General features: G+C 44.3%; 1 protein-coding gene across 1 annotated transcript in view; it reads right to left on the reverse strand.

Moving 5' to 3' along the window:
- The window catches only part of ADAMTS4 (ADAM metallopeptidase with thrombospondin type 1 motif 4), a 14,578-nt gene extending 474 nt beyond the window's left edge, over positions 1-14,104 (reverse strand). The window contains exons 1-9 of the mRNA XM_075193139.1: positions 12,875-14,104; positions 5,001-5,336; positions 4,753-4,885; positions 4,428-4,598; positions 3,954-4,240; positions 3,457-3,643; positions 3,070-3,245; positions 2,742-2,917; positions 1-2,515 (exon numbers count right to left, since the gene is read on the reverse strand). The exon at positions 1-2,515 is cut by the window's left edge and continues 474 nt beyond it. Of these exons, the coding sequence (XP_075049240.1) occupies positions 2,083-2,515; positions 2,742-2,917; positions 3,070-3,245; positions 3,457-3,643; positions 3,954-4,240; positions 4,428-4,598; positions 4,753-4,885; positions 5,001-5,336; positions 12,875-13,513 (2,538 nt within the window). The 5' untranslated portion in view covers positions 13,514-14,104 and the 3' untranslated portion in view covers positions 1-2,082. The remainder of the gene's footprint in view (positions 2,516-2,741; positions 2,918-3,069; positions 3,246-3,456; positions 3,644-3,953; positions 4,241-4,427; positions 4,599-4,752; positions 4,886-5,000; positions 5,337-12,874) is intronic.
- Positions 14,105-16,549: the final 2,445 nt, after the last annotated feature.

Genomic DNA, 16,549 nt, shown 5'->3' on the forward strand with positions numbered 1-16,549 from the left:
CTTCTGTAGAAATATAATCACTTGTTTCATGGGTTACAAAGTTGAAAATTGTTTAACGTTCTGCTTTAGAAACAGATCTGTCTGTACATGCCGGTATTACAGTATAATAGGATTGCAATCTGTAACTTAAATAACACTTCAGATGTATGATTACCCCATACTGATTAGAGACAGTGTATGGCTTGTTCTTCTACTCTCTTGTGTTCATAGGTTCCGGATCTGTAGATGGCTCGCAGTGCAATGCATTGTGGGTCACTGAACCAAGCCATGCACCCAGACCTCTTAGGGGCAGATACAATTCGGCACGACGTGACGCGGAGACGCATCACGTAGGAGATTTTACAGAAGTTACCGCTAGTTTTATCTCGCGCCCAATAGAGGTGCGCGGAAAAGCCAGCGGAAATTTCGTACCATAATAGCCGGGAGTAGGCGCATCGAGGCTATGTTCAACGGCAAATTGAAGCGGCCCCTTAGAGTGCAGTACAGTGGGGGGTTTTGTTGTGTTCTTGAATCCTACTGAGCCTCTTTTGTAATCTCCATAACAGAACCCGACTGATAATATCTTATAGTTTTTTTGTTTGATTTGACCTCCGGACATAGAGCTAGTGTTTCGCAGTTTACCAGAGCCGTTACTCCATCAAAAGGTGAGACAGACAGGCTGACGAATGCATAAATACATAAATAGATAACAAATATCGGTGCACACTGGGTGGGATCGAACTTTACAGCAAGTTCAGTGCGTGGTCTTCCGTAGGGTTCGTCGCACACCCCTCTTGTAGTGTAAGACATAACGTTAAATAAAAAAGTGCGCTCGTTTCTGGCCAGCCTGTATGCCCCAGTCTTGAGAATGGAGTAAAGGAATAAATATAGAATCAACAACCATAAATACATACTAGTTATCGTTAATCTGCGTGGAAATGTGTATCAATAGCACCATTTGAAGGCTTGATATGTCCCTAGCAGCAGGCTTCTATTGTATATCTCCTGTATTTATGTATATTATTCTACCTGGTTCTTCATAGCTTGCAGGGATTAGTTGCCGATGCTCCTGGCATATTGTAAAGGACAATCGTTTCTACAGCACCAAGATTGGTTTGTGATAGGGAGGACCCTCTCTAGCACCTCTAGAGCTTACGACTGGAGAGACGTAATGGACATGTACAAACTAATGGTCTCTGATAATATAATTTACTAACATAGTATGTCAGCAACACCATGCCCCTGGCTTGGGTTACCGAGCTTACACTGTCAGACTTTATTGACGGTGGATCAAAGGGTTCGTCAGATCCGGTAATCTCACCCGCCAGGCTATTGACAAAACCCGAGCACCATCCAGTGACCTACCAACATATTCCTTCAACTGGGGTGTGATTTTGGGGATAGCTCCATGAACTCTCAGGATGTTACTCGGGGATTTGGTATCAACATATTTATCCTAAATATTTATTTCATATTCATATTAAATAATTCGGGTATCCAGACCCTACTTTCAGTCCACGAGGAATCAACTCCTCTAATGAGCTACCAAAGTCCTACTGGAGAAGACATTCTTTGTGGTCCCCTTTGTCATTTAAAGTCCACAGGGGAGCGAAAGAAAACCAGAAGACCAAGAGGATGAAGTCAGTGGTGGACCAGCCAACTGCATTTTTGACTTAGGAGTGTCTAGTTTGATCCAGGAATAGGGTCCATTTGGTCTACACTAATGCTCCTTTCAAACTATGCAAAAAGTCTGCCAGTTTGTTGTGAAGCTCTCCTAGTGAGGCGTCCGTACTAGCATTGACCATCCATTTATAACAGTCTTTTTTATGGTGATCGTTATGTGCTTTTTGAGCCAATAGTCAAATATAGACATGAACGTTAAATGGCCCAACTTGATGATGGACAACGAGATGATGTCCACAAATTGCCATAAAATTACATCTGGATACTTTTGAGAACCGTTTAGCAAGGTTCTTGCGTCCAGTCCTTATTTGTACGTAGCCTTAAGATGTATTGTCTTTGAAACACCTTCATTTTCAGCCTAATATAATAAGGCTATAATGTGCTCTCCTCTCACCAGTGTCCCAGTCTAAGTGGTGATCATTAGTGGTTGTTTCTGATTCTCCTCAGAATTTCGAAGATCTGTGCTTTCTGCTTCATCCAGTCTTCTTCCGTTTTTTTGGCATGGGCTGAGCGTGTGGTCGGCTTTGGGACGAAAAAGGTGTACTTGAGTCGTGGGGCTCTCTGGTCACTAACGACTAACGCCTGAACAGTCAAGGGCTCTTTCAGAGGTCCCCGTCCTACTATTGTCTCCATGGCTTTGGTTGCCCCGCTGTATCGCGCGGTCAGACCTCCTCCTATATTTACGTCTATTTCTGATGGCACCAGGATGTAATTACCGTTGAGGGCATAGGACCCATCTTGCCGTTTTAAAGCCAGGTAGACACCGTCGCTGGTGGCTGACGAACCGCTGTTCTGGCGTATCAATATGTTTGTCGCGCCTGCTGGGATGATAACCACGTCATTGTATCCATACCTGAGAATATAAATGGAAAATTGAGGAAAATGTTTAGAATATTGCAACTTTCTACTCTTCACAACTTTGTTGTGGGAGGTCTGTAGACCATCTCCCAAAAATCTCATGTGTCATAGCGGGAGTTTAGAAACTTACAAGTACAAAATAATATGCTATTTTTATATTTATATTTTTATTTAAAGTATAAGCCTCATGCAGAGACTCAGAATTTAATCTTAGTTCTCACCGGGGTTTTGCAAAGGTTCCGTAAGTCTTCGTACAAGCAGAGCCATTCCCACCGCACACCATGCACTTATCAAATTTCTTCTTGGATCCTATAACGCGGTCACATCCAGCGTGAACGCAGCGTCCCTGGACGCACACTGAGGTGGCGTCGGGTGTACACGGCGTGCCATCTGCCACCTGTAACAGGGAAAGGTGCCAGCATTAGTGAGTTATCGGCCGTTATCTACAGTAGTCGCAGTGTTCTATAATTTGCAACAGATGCAAGGAAAACAACAGCAAGAAGGACTGTATCCTCAGTGCCAGAGTAACTGCATTTCTACGTCACTCACCCTTGACTCCAGCACGTAGTAGTATCCTAATGGCCGGGACTGGCAGGTGAGTTTGCACTGGTCCTTCTTAGCAATTCCATTGTAACGCGGCACCCAATCCATGGGAGACGGGAATCCCTTGAAGAGGTCCGTCCTGTGGTTGTACACTGCACACTGCTCTTCTCTGTAGGTCAATGCTGTATTGTAACGGAAGGAGAAGTCTTAGTTACGATAAGGGTTCACGAACAGCAATGAAGCCACAACTTAAAGGGACCGTCCACCTTCAGATTACTTTATTATACGGACTATGTTACTTTTTCAGGTTAGAGTTTGGCAGAGTCGGACAGGCTTAGTTATAGCCATTGCCTTTGGATATCATACGAGTGAAACAGGAAACGTCCTACTCACCGTTGCCAGATGAGCACTCCTGGGCGTTACATGAGCGGTATTGTGTCCTCTTTCCCTCGCAGTACTTGCCACCGTTACGTGGGATAGGCTTGTTGCATTCACGGTGAGAGAACTGCACTCCACCACCACACGTCCGAGAACATTCTCCGTACGGCCCCCATGATCCCCATCCTCCGTTCACCGGTGTCTGGAATGAAAAATAGAGAAAATATTCCAAAAAACTGCTATCTTGTAACATAAAAAAACACTCCAAACCTATGCTGGCAAATAAACATAGTGATGGTTTTTTTGGTTATGCTAGGTCATTGAGTTATATATGCTAAATAGGGTAGCTAAAAGATCATTGATTCACCCAACTTAAATAAAATAATCTACTGTAGGGTCAACATCACAGAGAACTGCTAGTATGTTGTATAAATATATATATATACGCTATGCATCATACGGTCAGTAGACCATCTAGAGATCTTCTCGGATACACAGCAGAATGTACTCACATTGTAGGCTTTCATCTCCACTCTGCTGATACAACGCCCGTTCATGCAAGTCTTGCCCACTCCGCATTGAGTCCCGTCCGCCCAAGGGAAGTGCTTAGTTTGGCACATGAAATGTCCATCGATCCTGCCCGTACACCACAGAGACGAGCAGGGAGTGTGCAGGTTGGGGCAGTGTCGAGAATCGGGACCAAACGTCAGCTGGCACTGGCGATCGGAGTCATAATCGTTACCCGGGAACGGAACCGGGAGACGGAGGGGAGCACGTGGCTTGTCCAGAAGACAGTGACCTACAGGGAAGAAAATTATTGTCAACGATGTATTTTCTGGTTGCTTTGACTTTTCGAGAGAGCTAATGTTAGAGAGGTCCTAGAAAAGCGGATAAAGAATCAGTCCTAATTTTCTGAAAATTCAATTTGAGCACAGATGGAAGAAACCAAAGACAGAATGATGAGGATAGTCTGTAAGTTGACGTACCATGACCGTTGTCCAAGAAGTCTGTGATAAATTTGGCACTGCAGGGTGACCACAACTCCTCCGGATCTACGTATGACATGACCGGTGCCATCATGTGTCGGGTATTGCTTGCTGGGCGGTTGAGGTCCACACAGGGTTTGGAGTTGTCATGAAGCATATTGAAAACGTGGCCTACAGCGAGCCAACAAGAGATAATCAATTACAACGAGCACCAGTGTAGCCTGAGTAGATACATTTGTGCCATCAACAGCTCGAGTTATATACGACATTGGCCATAGATAATAACAAGTCAGTCCTATTTTGCGATCAGTCACTCTTGTCTTACCAAGCTCATGAGCGGCGGTAAAGGCAGACTGCAGGCCGTCATCTTCTACAATGGAACAACTGCGCGATGGATCACAAACTGTGCCAACATCGGCCATTCCCAGAGTGTCGCAGGTGGAGACTCCACAGAGGTTCTGTCAAGAAAATACGTTTATGTGGTAAATATACGTAAGTTTATGCCCTTCACATGCAGCCAACAGCCGCTCAGAAGGACTGCTACAAATCTTGGGAGTGCGAGTGGCCACTCACCTGTCTGGTAAAGAGAATGGCCGTGTCGAAATGTTCAGAGTCGTCATTGGGCTTGTTCAGGCCTTTCTGCCACTCGCAGAAGTTCCTCAGCATCTCGGCGGCGTTGGTGGTCATCTTCAGCCCCGCGTAAGTGTGGGATTTGTCTGCCTGGCCTATAACCACAAGTCGCGTCACCACCACATTCACCGGGTTCTTCAGGCTTGGGTGGCGAAAGAACTTGGCCGAGGCCGCCATGACCGTCAACAGGTAGCGCTTGAGTCCTGCTCCGTGGAAGGTCGCCATCGTCTCATCTGCAACCACCAGTGTCTGGACGTAACGAGGGACAGATGCAAAACGCTGTAGGAGATGAAAGAAGGTAACGTCATTTCGTGAAGTAACAATACAATCAAAAGGTACATAGCGATTAGTATACAAACTGATTGGGGTATGTATGATTATTTCACCCAACCCGTTGTTCAACCAACATCCCCCACTTTTGATCTCAATCTTAAAAATAGTAAACATATAGTAATATGAGCAGGATCAGATGGCATAGCCCTATAGACACTTAATGCTGAATGATTAGCCGATGAACGTAATTGAAAGACAGTAGAGCCTTGCATTGGCATTCCCTTGGAAGATGTAATCTATCTGAATATTTTCCACAGCAGTGTGTCCCGCACTATTAGCAATCCATCACTCCAACCAATGACTGGCCTACGTAGGCTCTTGTCGTAGGGCCCTTCAGAATATTTATGCGTTACATCTGTAGTGAATCTGTCCTTGAGCCACTGATGACTCTATTCGTCTGATATATCACCAGATCCTGGCGAAGACCCTCGTCTATGATTGTGTCACTTTTAAAGGCGCAGCGTCACGAGACAGAGGACCGAGGAGGTTTCTTGTTTAGTCGACTGGTTTAAACAAATCAAAATGCTGGATCAGGTTCGTTCCTTCCATATTAGTGCAAAAAGAGGAGAAGCATCTGCACGGTGTAAAGATTTCACACTTAAAAAGGGGAGAGAGCAAGTCATGGATTTTCCAGCAAAGAAAGAGTTACTGGAAGGAGAGGACTGGAGATTAGACAGATATTTAGACAGCAGAGTATAGGAACAAAGTGTTGCAATGCTGCATGGATGAGTTATGCATTTGGAAATGTCTGAATCCCAAGAACTTGGAGAGGGGAGGGGAGAGAGGGGGGTCGAGGATTTAAGTTTGGCTTTTACAACTTTGTATATAAGGATTACGTCACTGCTGATGTGTTCCTGACGAACTTCTCACTTGCATAAGTTGTCTCTGCAAATACCCAAACATTGAGCGCGGACCCCCATTTTTTTTTTTACGATGACAGGTTTCTGGAAAGTCTTCCGACGGATGCTTGCTATGTTTGGATCTCCAAAGGCTTGCGCAAATCCTGTATTAATGGGATGTCCTTGCTGTGTATTACATAAATAGTGCGTAATAGGTATTACCACATGTGTGTGTGTGTGTGTGATAACAGGGGAACGGACAAATGATGGGAACGGTCCGTACTTTGTAAATTGTCCTGTGCAATCCTAGGAAAAAAAGGTTGGACTCTTTAGGACGTCAGTTGCCTTCAACTTGTAAGGATATTTCTCAGATAGAAATGTGTTGTTTGCCATGACATGAAATTATTAGTCAGCCCTTTCAAGCTTGGGAGAAACCAGAGATTCCATATAGAGTGCACCATAAAATATAGAATATGGGTTTTGTTGTCTTAAGCGAAAAACCATTGAGTGGCCTAGCTGGAGATGTTATCTGTACGGTCTAGTTACACAGACAAAAGTCTTATTTCCTCCCTGTCCCCCTTTCATTTCCTGAAGTATCCCTGTCCCAGCCACAACGCATTGTCGTTCATCACAAGATTTTACGGTTGAATGACCTGGACGCTGTTCACCTATTCAGCTTTGTGCTGTAACCCTATCCCTACAAGACCTACAAAGAGAACACTCATTCATTCATTGTCTGTGATGGAGGGGGGGGGGAGTAAGGAACCGTACGTTGGAGCCTCGTGTTTGGTCCCCTTGAGTGATACCTGGCAAGGGTCCACACAAGGTTGTCTATGCTTTGCTTTTCTACCGTGCCAGTACAAGAGGACACTCTACCATTGTGTGGATACAGGACCCGTAGGAGTAACCAATTCTTCTCCAGAGACTCTAAAAAAACAGCCTCGAACGATGGCAGGCAGGAGGCGGTACGCCTAATCGGGAGCGAGACAGGTAACTTGGCTCCAGTACAGATCTAGGCATCTGGTCTACGACGTTGTTGCCTCGGCTCCAGGAGAGCCACGAGCTCTCTTTCATATTGTCCGCTTGTTGGGAGTCAAACAACAAATACAACATTGTTAGTGTATCAGATCTCATCGTCGGGCTGCCAAATCTTGCCGAGCTACAGGCGGGGTCGGACTGTGCTGTTCTGCTTTTACGGGCACGATAGGGAGAAAGGAACTAGTCTCTGATCCAGGCACATTTTTCCAAGTATCACATTTCTAGGAAACAGAACTAAAGCAAAGAAGGAAAAAAAAAATCACAACTTTTTTTTTTCTTGCTGTTTTATGAATCCCTATAAAATGTGAGCAAAACCGAAAACCGATCTACAGTACTGTAAAAATAAAATATTGGATGTGTTTGCGAATGCCAAATTTGGCAGGTCGTACTTTTTCAAAGCTTTAGAATTGTATTATTACCTTCAAAACACAGCATTCTGATTGGCCTCTGACAGTGACCAATAGGAAGTGGACTGCCAAGAGGTCATGTCTGCTTTGCTGTGAGGCACTGGAATCGACTTGGATGTCTATAGGCCGTAATATCAAGCTCAAATCTCTAAATACTATGTTAATAGGTTTATAGTTCTTTAGTTCCAACACCAGTATAGCTACAATAAGCTTAAATCTCCTCTCGTTAGTCACACTGTTAACTTTAAACCATGTGTGCGGTAGGAACCTCAATCGGCCAATTGCTTTCATTGTCTAACTTGTACCAGATGGATGAAAGCTGATTGCTAATTGGTTGCCGTGGTTCAGTGCAATGTTAATCAGTGAACTCTTCGCTTTTCATGCTGTGATTCAAATTGGTAAAGCAGATTATTTTGGAGGGAGCTGTTTTAATTGATGTGAATTATTCCCATAACTGCTTAAAAAGTGCATGGTGCATACGTTTCACCGCTGAGCGGAGAAACGAGACGTTAAGATGTAATAGCGATTGGTAGAAGGAAAATACCTACTTGATGGTCTGTGTTTGGAATACGGTTTCCGTTTTTACTCGTATATCTGGGTTAGATGGAAAAACTTCTTGGTAGCAACCCCGTTGGAAAACAGATGATTGTAGGAAAATAGGTTTGTGGTGAAGACATTAACCAACGTAACCTTGCATTCTTTGGCTCACGACCAGACAAGCCAAGTCTCCTCAAAATAATGTCAGTTTTCCATCTTCTCTCAGCCCCCACAGTAAGCTCAGACAGAAACCAGTGGGAGACATCAATGGATCAAGTCAAGAGCCTACTTTTATTGACTAGTTCCTTCCTCGCTGGAGTGAAATATCTACCAGTCACCTTCCGCTCGTTACCCGTAGGCTTCCGTCTGCACAAATCTCAGAGGGCTTCTCCCATCTTTTTCTTAATCTGTTTCCAGATTACGGAGAAACACCAGCAGAAAATGATATTAGTACAGGAGAGTACAAGCGAGAGGATATTGCAGCCCGAATCCTCAGTCGGGATCGTTTATATTTGGGAAAAGTGTAGTTTTCCCAATAACTGCTATGGGCACGCTGCATTTCTTAAAAAAAAACCCAAAACATTAGCTCAAATCTAGACGAGATATAAGATTAGAGGGAGCCGCCATTTTCCTTGTTGTCAGTGTGTGTTGACCAGTGACAGTCAAGAGGTGGCCCTTATAGCCTTCAGAAGTGGCCCCCTGCTGTATTGTCAGATTTATATATTGTAGCTTGTAACACTTGCTTACAATGCCTGCCTTCACCTGCAGCCCACCAGCCGACTAACCCCCGATCTTATTCCCTGCTTTAGCAGAGAATACGTCAGGCCATGGGCAGACGACTTCCGGGTCACGTGACCTCACATGACGAAGGGAGATCACGCTGCGTAACGGAGGAGGAGGAGGGAGAGCAGTGAGCTCTCCCGCCTTCCTCGGTGTGGCCTTTTGGAAGGTTGGATATGGTCCTCCAAGAAGACAGAGTTGCCCATCACTGATTTAATGTATTGATTTAACTTATTACGGAGATTAAGCGCAGTGTGCGGCCCGTTTGATGATTAGAGGGCCGAACCATGCAACCCTTGAAGTGTATCTGGCTGCCCATTACTTTTGTTGAGGCACCCTGCCCATTGATGTCTGCATCATCATCATCATCATCATCATCTATTTATATAGCGCCACTAATTCCGCAGCGCTGTACAGAGAACTCATTCACATCAGTCCCTGCTCCATTGGAGCTTACAGTCTAAATTCCCTAACACACACAGACTAGGGTCAATTTGATAGCAGCCAATTAACCTACTTGTATGTGTTTGGAGTGTGGGAGGAAACCGGAGCACCCGGAGGAAACCCACGCAAACACAAGGAGAACATACAAACTCCACACAGATAAGGCCATGGTCGGGAATTGAACTCATGACCCCAGTACTGTAAGGCAGAAGTGCTAACCACTAAGCCACCGTACATGAAAAATAATTGAAAATAACCAAGTAATGTAAACGTTACCACCAGAAACAGCTAGAGAACCACTGATTGCCCTGCCCCCACTATCGATAATCAAAATAACTTCCCCCTGATTGTCTCCCTGTACATTATATGGTAAAAATCAGGTCTACCGCTACAAATATCAATATTTTTAGGGATATGATCCTGAGAAATGATGACACAATAAAGTCTCAACCCCCCCCCCCCCCCCCCTGGTATTTTGTGGTGGGATTTGAGGCCCATGAATGTATTCGCTGGTATTTTCAATGGACATTATAGAAATATGTTCTCACTTAGGGAGGCTTAAGCAGTAGAAACGGAATCTGACGTTTTGCTGTACTCTTCAATAAGTTCCTGCATAGTTTCCAACTGTCCCTCCTTTTCAGGGATTAATTCCAGGTTTCAAAGACTGTAAATGTCCCTATGGCTTGGGTACACACTGCAGAATTTTGCGACCAATGTGTTCTCTACAATTGTACCAACGACTGAAAAGAAAAAGTCCTGGTCGATTCTTGTGTACACACTATACACGTTTTATAATTACCTTCACTATTACCGTAACGTCGGTAGTAGTGCGCAGGCCATGTGACATTTTACAGGAATGCGGCCAATTGAATTCCCCCCATTGAAGCAGAATATTTCAAAGGTTCGCTATATTCGAGCGCAGTAAACATGACAGCAAAAGGATTGTAGATCTTCTAGGTCCGCCTAGACCGTATGGCATGCAATGATATGTTGGTAGCCATGGCTGACAAGATTACTTTTAAGATATGGAGCACTGGGGAGCGCCAGTTGATGAATCGCTCCGTAAGACCGGCCAAGAACTTTTTATTACACTTCTCAGCCCAAACCTCTTATCTCTCGGTCCTAATTTAATAACAAATACACCTGTACAAGCTTAACTGGGACGTTTGCCGTGGCACCGAGCCGCCGTCAGGCTGGCAAAGAAAGAGCGCTGCGGATCCAACACCAAACAAAGAGTGACCGAATATGGCAGGCGTCCACCGCCCCCTTGTCAGAGCTGGGAATAGCAGCCAGCCCGACTGATATTGTATTGAAAGATTCGCTTACGATGTTCAAAGCAAAAAGCACTCTGCATCTGTCCTTAGGAACTTGGGGAGGAATGCGGAACAGGTTGAGGCAAGGATCAGAAGGGTTTATAAGTTTATTTAGCATTAGATATATGTAACTTAAAACACTCTAATAACCAGAGCGAGAAACAGAGCCAGAATGTGAGATTCTTCTCTGTGCTGCTTCTTAACCCACCTGGACCATTGTGTTTGGACCTCAGTTATTCCCTGTTTTGGGAGATTTGTTATCAGATGGTAATGTTTAGATAACGACCAAGTTTGGAGAGCCAGGAATAGAATCCAGATCTTCTCCTTGATACCCCCTCTACAATCTTCTCTCCAGACAATGAACCAGAGTTTGCAGACTCTGCCTCCTGCAACCATAAAGCCCCAACATTGCACTGGACACTCTCCAACAAACAATAATTAAAGGAATAAACTGACTTCAAAGACAGCTATAAACCACCTGCTTGAAGGGGTCTCTCCATAACTGAGCTCTTTCAGTAGACAAGAGCCCCATTGATGCCCCAACGGTCTTGAATGTTCTCATCTCCTTTGTCTAGTTATTAAGTAATAATTATCTTAATAAGTTAAAAACCACATCTTGGCACCAAGCACTATATGCTCTAATAGAGTAGTTTGAGCCACGGAGAGCAGAGATTATTTTATTGTCTGTGCTTCCTATGTGTAGAACCCAACAAAACCTCAGCTGGTGTGTGGCTAAGGACAGTTACCACTTGCCCATAATCCCATTGCTTAATCTGGGTACACACTACAGGTTTTTCACCTGTTTGCCAATCACACGATAAACGATATGGCGTTAGTGTGTATGTCCGCACAATCCTGTTTTATCATACCATCGTTTGATTGGATTTTATAACCGGACTAAGGGCTAGATTTACTAAGCTGCGGGTTTGAAAAAGTGGGGATGTTGCCTATAGCAACCAATCAGATTCTAGCTTTCATTTATTTAGTACCTTCTACAAAATGACAGCTGAAATCTGATTGGTTGCCATAGGCAACATCCCCACTTTCTCAAACCCGCAGCTTAGTAAATCTAGCCCTAAAAGTCTCTATAAATGATGGAACAACGCTGGGCAAATTCTGCGGCGTGTACACCCTCACGACCAGCAGTGTAGGCAGACCTCCATAGAGTGTGCAGAGTCGCCATCTTTTCAGCCGATGGTTATGACAGCTGAAGAGCACAGATCTGACGTTAAAGCTTGTAAAATGTGTGTACACTTGAATCGGCATGCTGATCGGGACTTTTGGTAAAATCGTTAGCGATATTGCATAGGGAGAAAATCTCTGTAGTGTGCACCAGTGTATGTGGAGCCATATTTGCACAGTACAAACATGATTTAAATGGACAATCGAGACGTCTCTTTGACTACAGTGCCCAGCCCACCGGTCCCTCCTTGCTCCTCCCCTAGAGTACCAAGTGGAGAGATGTCTGCAGGTCACGACTCTAAGGGAGAGAACTTGCTTCAGACACTTCAATGACTGTAGAGTGTAATGTTTCACAAGCACAAAAATGGTATAGCATGTTCATATGCTATGCAAACAACTGTACATTGCAACGATGGAATGTCAATTCTCCAAAAGTTTTCTATATGGCAAAACAGGTTTGATTTTAACTTGCACGAAGGACATGGTTGTTGCCGTAACTTTGCCAGGATGTCTGGGAATAGGAGACAAATTGCAGCAAAGTAAGATTGAACTACGGGTCAGCTGCCAGGGGTGCTAGAAGAATTGGGGATGTCAATGCAGGGCTGAATTATTTCTCTCTTGCCCCAACCTACCCCCTGCTTTTCCATGTCCTGCTAGGTACATTACAGACAGTGCCCGGTCTGATTGTGATCATACTACTAGACTAGATTTTGGCAGGATTTCCAAAACAGTGCCAAATTCTACCCTGTCCAATGAGATAGTGTTTAGCGTAAGTTACTGTTCCTGATATGTGTAGGCTCAGCAATATCTGGAGGTGTTATCAGTGAAAAACATGTATTTAATGCTTTTAAGTAATTTATTTTTCAACACTCGATACTTTTGATTTAAAAATCAACTTTATAGTTCAATGATAAACGTTTTTCGAACCATGCACACGGTCTTACCTTAGATCTTTTCGACGAGGTTGCCTTGTGTTCTCCATAATTGTTGCTGTCATCGCCTTCTCCTGTCACTTTCATGGAAACTTGAGGCCCCACATTGCACATAGGTCCATGGCTTTTCTCCGGCACCTTCCTGCGGATGACGTGCGCCCCAACACCCTCAACGCTGTTTTGTCCTCCACCTTCCAACGGCTGAATGTGATATTCTGTCCCCCTGAACTGGAGCACCCCCAAGAGAGATGCACTGTTATAGTTAACCGCGGCGATAGATTCCGGGTCGGAATTCACAGTTCCCGTGAAGTAGCTGCCAGATTCCGAAAGGCCGTTGGCATCCGACTGTCCGTTTCTGCCCACGTACTGCACGGTCAAGTCCTCCGAGAGGAAGCTTGGATCCCTCTCCAAATCAAGAACCAATTCTTCTCCAAAAGCGCGAAGACGGAAAATTAGGTGGCTTTCAGAGGACACCTCATAACCATTTTCAGGCCAGCCCGGCTGTTCTTGACGGAAGCTTGAGTTGAGTCTTTCCGGAAACACAATTTCCTCCTTGTAACCGGCTTGAGATCTTTCTCCAAGAGCAAGTACCACGTGTACCCAAGTGGCAATAACAACACTGATGCACAGTCTCATTGTAGTGCAAGTCATCTTCACACCGAGGACCTACCAAATGTCCTACAGATAAGAATCTTCTCAAGTCCCAAGTGCGGATGTAGAAACACAATTAAGTATGAAACCTATCAATTTTTTTTTAAATATAATCGAATTAAGGTTCTTAAAATTAAGTAGATAACTTTGTTTTCTTAGGAGGTTGAGAAGTCGGGTCTTGAATGCTTTCTCCCAAAGTTCCAAAGCCTTAATCAGTTGCTGGAACATCCATCTTCCCAGTCTTGGAAACAGCAGATTTGCGGACAGTCTTCTCTTATCCTTTTCTCTCTTTCTTAGAAACAATGTTTTACTGATTCCCTGGAATGCTTGATGTTCTTGCCGTTAAAGTTGGAACTTACAAAAGCCAGAAAAAAGAAAAAAAAAAAAAGAATCTGGCAATTGAATCCAAAGTGGAATAAATAAGATAACCTCTTGATTTGTGAATTAATTTTTCTTGAAAGTATCGTTGGAAAATATTTGAAGTCCTCTTTGGCTGTCTCTTTGTAACAAGTTCTCTCTCTCTCTCTCTGTGCTTTGTGCCTCCTCTTCTCTCTTGTTCTCCAAACTGACTGATCATTTAGCAGCGTGCTGTATTTAACAGCTGTCTGAGCCATGCAGATTGGCTGACTCTCCTTTTTTTTTTCCCCTCTAACAGAATCGCAGCTCAGACGCAGTTAGGGAAGCACAGCCTATTTTTTTGTTTGTTTGTTTTACACAGAATCATAAATTATGATTAATATCCTCCTCCTTTTCTTAAAAAAAAAAAAAAAAAAAAAGTTACACAAAGAGCACAAAAAAACCCCCAAAAAACTTGTAAAGGAAATTGTTAGGCGCGGAAAGGGTTAAGTTGGCAACCATCCTGGGATATTTTATGAAGTTCAGAAGGCAGCAGAAAAAAAAAATGATTGAGGCAAGTAGCCAAATTCTGACACAGCTGTTTTAATGTATGTCTGCGTTACTCTGATTCGCCCCCCCCCCCCCCCCAGCTTAGTACAGCTACACTCCATCCGCCTGTCCCTCATCTTTCTCGTGAATAGAAGAAAACTGAAGAGATCTGCGGTGGATTCCTACAGAACCGCCGGTTTGAGCATAAGTTCTTTGTACAAAGTTGAACACATCCGAGTAACTGTTTCAGCCAATGTTTTTCTCTCCCTTTAAAACCCTGAATTGTTTGTGTTTGTGTGTTCTCTCATTGCTTTCTGTTTTTATCTTGCTTGAAAGCGATTTATTCAATAATTGTCTTTTAATCCCCCAGATATAGAGGGTCATTTACTAAGTACAGGCGGGTAGGTCTAGGGCAGGGGTAGGCAACCTGCGGCTTTCCAGGTGTTGTGAAACTACAAATCCCAGCATGCCGTGCCACCTATCTGCTGGTTATCTACTAGCAAAGCATGCTGGGACTTGTAGTTTCACAAACACCTGGAGAGCCCCAGGTTGCCTACCCCTGGTCTAGGGGATCCGGCTAACCGGTTAAGTCATGACAACAGGACTCCTACATTCTCCTAAGTGTTTTGTCTACTGTATGATCTCAGTGTCCGTCACTCTTTATATCACCATTCTTACCTAGTAATGTGACTTTTGTGTGACCTCGGTCACTGCAAGCAGTGGTACTGTCCGTCTTCTCCATTTCTCTCTGATGACGTGTGTCCTTCATAACCTCATATCCGCCATTCGGAATTTTAACGGTCTTCTCCTTTGTTCCCTCCATCTATGTGTGTCCTGCATGGTCTCAGTGTCATAAAATCTCCAGTCAAATCCATCTCTTTCTAGTGATTTGTCTTCTACACTTCTTGAGTGTCCACCATTTGTTGTATCCCTAGACTAGTCCATCTCTCTCTAGTGCTCTGTCTCTTGTGTGACCTCAGTGTCCACCACTCATTATACCCATAGACTAGTCCATCTCTTTAGTGCTCTGTCTCTTGTGTGACCTCAGTGTCCACCACTTGTTGTATCCCTAGCCTAGTCCATCTCTCTAGTGCTCTGTCTCTTGTGTGTCCTCAGTGACCACCACTCATTATATACCTAGACTAGTCCATCTCTCTAGTGCTCTGTCTCTTGTGTGACCTCAGTGTCCACCACTTGTTATATCCCTAGACTAGTCCATCTCTCTAGTGCTCTGTCTCTTGTGTGTCCTCAGTGACCACCACTCATTATATACCTAGACTACTCCATCTCTCTAGTGCTCTGTCTCTTGTGCATCCTCAGTGTCCACCACTCGTTATACCCATAGACTAATCCATCTCTCTAGTGCTCTGTCTCTTGTGTGTCCTCAGTGACCACCACTCATTATACCCATAGACTAATCCATCTCTCTAGTGCTCTGTCTCTTGTGTGTCCTCAGTGTCCACCACTCGTTATACCCATAGACTAGTCCATCTCTCTAGTGCTCTGTCTCTTGTGTGTCCTCAGTGACCACCACTTGTTATATACCTAGACTAGTCCATCTCTCTAGTGCTCTGTCTCTTGTGTGTCCTCAGTGACCACCACTCATTATATACCTAGACTACTCCATCTCTCTAGTGCTCTGTCTCTTGTGTGTCCTCAGTGACCACCACTCGTTATACCCATAGACTAATCCATCTCTCTAGTGCTCTGTCTCTTGTGTGTCCTCAGTGACCACCACTCGTTATACCCATAGACTAATCCATCTCTCTAGTGCTCTGTCTCTTGTGTGTCCTCAGTGTCCACCACTTGTTATACCCATAGACTAGTCCATCTCTCTCTAGTGCTATGTCTCTTGTGTGACCTCAGTGTCCATCACTTGTTATACCCGTAGCCTAATCCATCTCTCTAGTGCTCTGTCTCTTGTGTGTCCTCAGTGACCACCACTCGTTGTATCCCTAGCCTAGTCCATCTCTCTAGTGCTCTGTCTCTTGTGTGTCCTCAGTGACCACCACTTGTTATATCCCTAGACTAGTCCATCTCTTTAGTGCTCTGTCTCTTGTGTGACCTCAGTGTCCACCACTCATTATATACCTAGACTAGTCCATCTCTCTAGTGCTCTGTCTCTTGTGCATCCTCAGTGTCCATCACTTG

The sequence above is a fragment of the Mixophyes fleayi genome, chromosome 12 (assembly GCF_038048845.1).
Source record: "Mixophyes fleayi isolate aMixFle1 chromosome 12, aMixFle1.hap1, whole genome shotgun sequence".
Classification (NCBI taxonomy): domain Eukaryota; kingdom Metazoa; phylum Chordata; class Amphibia; order Anura; family Limnodynastidae; genus Mixophyes; species Mixophyes fleayi.